This window comes from Silurus aristotelis (genome assembly GCF_946808225.1).
Source record: "Silurus aristotelis genome assembly, chromosome: 11".
Lineage (NCBI taxonomy): Eukaryota > Metazoa > Chordata > Actinopteri > Siluriformes > Siluridae > Silurus > Silurus aristotelis.
Genome location: NC_139584.1, coordinates 672,461 through 677,460, shown reverse-complemented (window position 1 = coordinate 677,460; position 5,000 = coordinate 672,461). Strand labels below are relative to the sequence as shown.

At 45.0% G+C, this 5,000-nt stretch overlaps 1 protein-coding gene across 1 annotated transcript in view; it reads left to right on the top strand.

Annotated features, from left to right (window-relative positions):
- ccdc124 (coiled-coil domain containing 124) overlaps window positions 1–5,000 on the top strand; it is an 11,173-nt gene that overhangs the window by 5,208 nt on the left and 965 nt on the right. The window contains exon 3 of the mRNA XM_083555079.1: window positions 3,954–4,137. Coding sequence (XP_083411205.1) covers window positions 3,954–4,137 — 184 coding nt within the window. The remainder of the gene's footprint in view (window positions 1–3,953; window positions 4,138–5,000) is intronic.

The window sequence follows — 5,000 nt, the reverse complement described above, 5'->3', positions numbered from 1 at the left end:
TAAACAGAGGACTAGTGTATAGACTAGTGTATACTCTCCACCTGTCCCCTCTCTCCACCTGTCCCCTCTCTCCACCTGTCCCCTCTCCCCTCACCTGTTCCCTCTCCCCTCACCTGTTCCCTCTCCCCTCACCTGTTCCCTCTCTCCACCTGTTCCCTCTCTCCACCTGTTCCCTCTCTCCACCTGTCCCCTCTCTCCACCTGTCCCCTCTCTCCACCTGTCCCCTCTCTCCACCTGTCCCCTCTCTCCACCTGTCCCCTCTCTCCACCTGTTCCCTCTCCCCTCACCTGTTCCCTCTCCCCTCACCTGTCCCCTCTCTCCACCTGTCCCCTCTCTCCACCTGTCCCCTCTCTCCACCTGTCCCCTCTCTCCACCTGTCCCCTCTCTCCACCTGTCCCCTCTCCCCTCACCTGTTCCCTCTCCCCTCACCTGTCCCCTCTCCCCTCACCTGTCCCCTCTCCCCTCACCTGTTCCCTCTCCCCTCACCTGTTCCCTCTCTCCACCTGTCTGCTGTCCTCCCTCTGATGAAGCAGCACAAATTTGATCCAGATCCGATCGCCTCAATTAGACCTTCACCTGTCCCCTCTCTCCACCTGTCCCCTCTCTCCACCTGTCCCCTCTCTCCACCTGTCCCCTCTCTCCACCTGTCCCCTCTCTCCACCTGTCCCCTCTCTCCACCTGTCCCCTCTCTCCACCTGTTCCCTCTCCCCTCACCTGTTCCCTCTCCCCTCACCTGTTCCCTCTCCCCTCACCTGTTCCCTCTCTCCACCTGTCTGCTATCCTCCCTCTGATGAAGCAGCACAAATTTGATCCAGATCCGATCGCTTTAATTAGACCTCCTCCTCTCTCTTTCTCACCCTCTTTCCTTCTCTCTCTCTCTCTCTCTCTCTCTCTCTCTCTCTCTCTCTCTACCTCTCTACCTCTCTCACCACCACCCCTCTCCCTCTCACCTTCCCTTTCTCTCTCCACCTCTCTTTAACCCCCCCCCCCCCCCCTCCCCAATCTCTCTCAATCTCTGTGGGCAATCAGCTTTGATTGGCCGCATCTCTTTGACTGTATCTCTTTTATCTCAGCGTTCTGCTGTGATTGGTCTATTTTTAGATTTTCTAAGCTGGGGTTGGTCACTGTGGTCGACCTTTACTCTGATTGGCTGCTCTTGTTGTTATTGTGTGTGTTGGGGGGGGGTCGACCTTTAACCTCTCTGTCACTCACTGAGGTTGTGTGGTAGCTGAGAGAAAACCACAGCATGATACTGAGTTGGTAGATGATTTATGATGCATGTACTACTGCGTTATAACACTTTAATACCACAGTGTACAAAACACCACATCACTCTGCTTTCAGCCAATCAGATACTGAGTATTAGTGTAATAAGGGATTATTAGAAGTTATTAAAAGTTATTCGGGATCTTTGTTTCTAAAAAGCTTTAATAAGGATTTATTACATTATTAGAGGTTATAAGGGTTATATGAGGTAATTACAGGTTACAAGAGGTTGTTATTGCTTTTTAGGTTTTAGGGGTTATTACAGGATATTAACTCATTTTGATTCAGTTTTATTTGTGTAGCACATTTAATAGTAATTATTGTTATAAAATCTAATTATGGGTTGTTTAGGGCATTAGAGGTTATCACAGGCTATTTAAGGTTATTAGGGGTTATTACAAGCTATTTAAGGTTATTACAGAAATTTCTCCACTGTGGGAAATTATATCTTCTCTTATCTCACAGGTTATTAGGGGTTATTACAGGCTATTTAAGGTTATTAGGGGTTATTACAGGCTATTTAAGGGCATTAGGGGTTATTACAGGCTATTTAAGGGCATTAGGGGTTATTACAGGCTATTTAAGGGCATTAGGGGTCATTACAGGCTATTTAAGGGCATTAGGGGTCATTACAGGCTATTTAAGGGCATTAGGGGTCATTACAGGCTATTTAAGGGCATTAGGGGTCATTACAGGCTATTTAAGGGCATTAGGGGTCATTACAGGCTATTTAAGGGCATTAGGGGTCATTACAGGCTATTTAAGGGCATTAGGGGTCATTACAGGCTATTTAAGGGCATTAGGGGTCATTACAGGCTATTTAAGGGCATTAGGGGTCATTACAGGCTATTTAAGGGCATTAGGGGTCATTACAGGCTATTTAAGGGCATTAGGGGTCATTACAGGCTATTTAAGGGCATTAGGGGTCATTACAGGCTATTTAAGGGCATTAGGGGTCATTACAGGCTATTTAAGGGCATTAGGGGTCATTACAGGCTATTTAAGGGCATTAGGGGTCATTACAGGCTATTTAAGGGCATTAGGGGTCATTACAGGCTATTTAAGGGCATTAGGGGTCATTACAGGCTATTTAAGGGCATTAGGGGTCATTACAGGCTATTTAAGGGCATTAGGGGTCATTACAGGCTATTTAAGGGCATTAGGGGTCATTACAGGCTATTTAAGGGCATTAGGGGTCATTACAGGCTATTTAAGGGCATTAGGGGTCATTACAGGCTATTTAAGGGCATTAGGGGTCATTACAGGCTATTTAAGGGCATTAGGGGTCATTACAGGCTATTTAAGGGCATTAGGGGTCATTACAGGCTATTTAAGGGCATTAGGGGTCATTACAGGCTATTTAAGGGCATTAGGGGTCATTACAGGCTATTTAAGGGCATTAGGGGTCATTACAGGCTATTTAAGGGCATTAGGGGTCATTACAGGCTATTTAAGGGCATTAGGGGTCATTACAGGCTATTTAAGGGCATTAGGGGTCATTACAGGCTATTTAAGGGCATTAGGGGTCATTACAGGCTATTTAAGGGCATTAGGGGTCATTACAGGCTATTTAAGGGCATTAGGGGTCATTACAGGCTATTTAAGGGCATTAGGGGTCATTACAGGCTATTTAAGGGCATTAGGGGTCATTACAGGCTATTTAAGGGCATTAGGGGTCATTACAGGCTATTTAAGGGCATTAGGGGTCATTACAGGCTATTTAAGGGCATTAGGGGTCATTACAGGCTATTTAAGGGCATTAGGGGTCATTACAGGCTATTTAAGGGCATTAGGGGTCATTACAGGCTATTTAAGGGCATTAGCGGTCATTACAGGCTATTTAAGGGCATTAGGGGGCATTACAGGCTATTTAAGGGCATTACAGAAATTTCTCCACTGTGGGAAATGATATCTTCTCTTATCTCACAGGTTATTAGGGGTTATTACAGGTTTTGTAGTTCATAAGAGGTTAGTAGTATAACTTCTAGTTGTATAATGAAGGTTGACGTGAGAGACTCAGACACTCGTCCAGTCATCTTCAGTGTCCACATAGAATCCTTTCCCTGACCGTTCATCACCATCTGAACTGAGAATCCCATCAGGTCGTCTCCACTTGTGTGGGGAAAGTCACACTTAGATATGTAGGGCTCTGGGCCAGTTATTTGGGACGCAGGTCTCCGGAGCCACAACACACACTTCAGTTTAACTGTGTTTCTGAAGCTGATTTACTCCCTCACACACACACACACACACACACACACACACACATACACAACATCTCAGCCGTTTAAAACAGTGGTCCCCAACCTCCCGGGCCACGGACCGGCACCGGTCAGAGAAAGAATACATAACTTACATTATTCACGTTTTATTTATGATCTGATTCTGAACGATGTTTTATTGTGTAAAATTCCCGGATTTTCTCCTCCACATCTGTCTATGACTCACTCTTGATGCAGGTCATGATGTCTGACATTAAACCGGTCTGTGGTGCAGAAAAAGGTTGGGGATCACTGGTTTAAAACACCTCAAACATCAAGTTGTGTGTGTGTGTGTGTGGTGTTTACTGCTGTTTCTTTATATTATGGGAAAAAAAAATACAGAATTGCAGTAACCATTGCACTGAGACCTGTGTGTGTGTGTGTGTGTGTGTGTGTGTGTGTGTGTGTGTGTGTGTGTGTGTGTAGGATGAGAAGGAGAAGAAGCGACTGGAGGCTCTGGAGAGGAAGAGAGAAAGCCAGCGCCTCCTGGATGAAGAGGATGCGAAGCTGAAGGGCAGACAGACCCGAGAGGCGCAGAGCAAAATCACACGAGCTCAGATCGAGCAGAGCCTTGACCAAGAACAAGCATTTAAAGACACCGAGAAGAAAGGTTTCTCACACACACACACACACACACACACACACACACACACACACACACACAAACACCGATCAGGCATAACATTATGAACAGCCCACAAGAGCTGCAGTTTTGGAGATGCTCTGACCCAGTCGTCAATTTCGATCCTCACACTCGCACATTTTTCCTGCTTCTAACATCAACTTTGAAGACAAAATGTTCACCTGCTGCCTGATAAACACATCCCCCCACTAACAGGTGCCATGATGTAGAGATCTTCAGTGTGGTTATAATGTGGTTATAATGTGGTTATAATGTAAAATATTCAGAGCTTTACTTTTTCCACGTTATGTTACAGCTTTATTTCCTAAATGGTTGAAATTCATTATTTTCCTCAAAATTCTACAAACAAAACCAGGTAATGACGACGTGAAAGAAGTTTGTTTCAATTCTTTGTAAATGTATTTAAAAATGAAAAAATATCATGTACATACGTTTTCACAGCCTTCGCCCTTACACTCAAAATGAGCTCAGGTGCCTCCTGTTTCCACTGATCCTCCTTCAGATGTTTCTACAGCTTGATTAAAGTCCACCTGTGGTAAATTCAGCTGATTGGACATGATGTGGAGATGCACACACCTGTCTATAGAAGATCCCACAGTTACAGTGCAGGTCGGAGCACAAACTAAACCATGAAGTCCAAAGAATTGCTGTAGACCCCAGAGACAGGACTGTGTCGAGGCCCAGATCTCAGGAAGGAGACAAACATTTCTGGGGTTTTTATTTCTTTTGAGGAAAATAATGAATTGAATCCATTTCAGAATAAGGCTGTAACACAAAATGTGGAATAAGTGAAATTCTGCAATTTTGCCTTTTAACTCTGTGTTTAATCA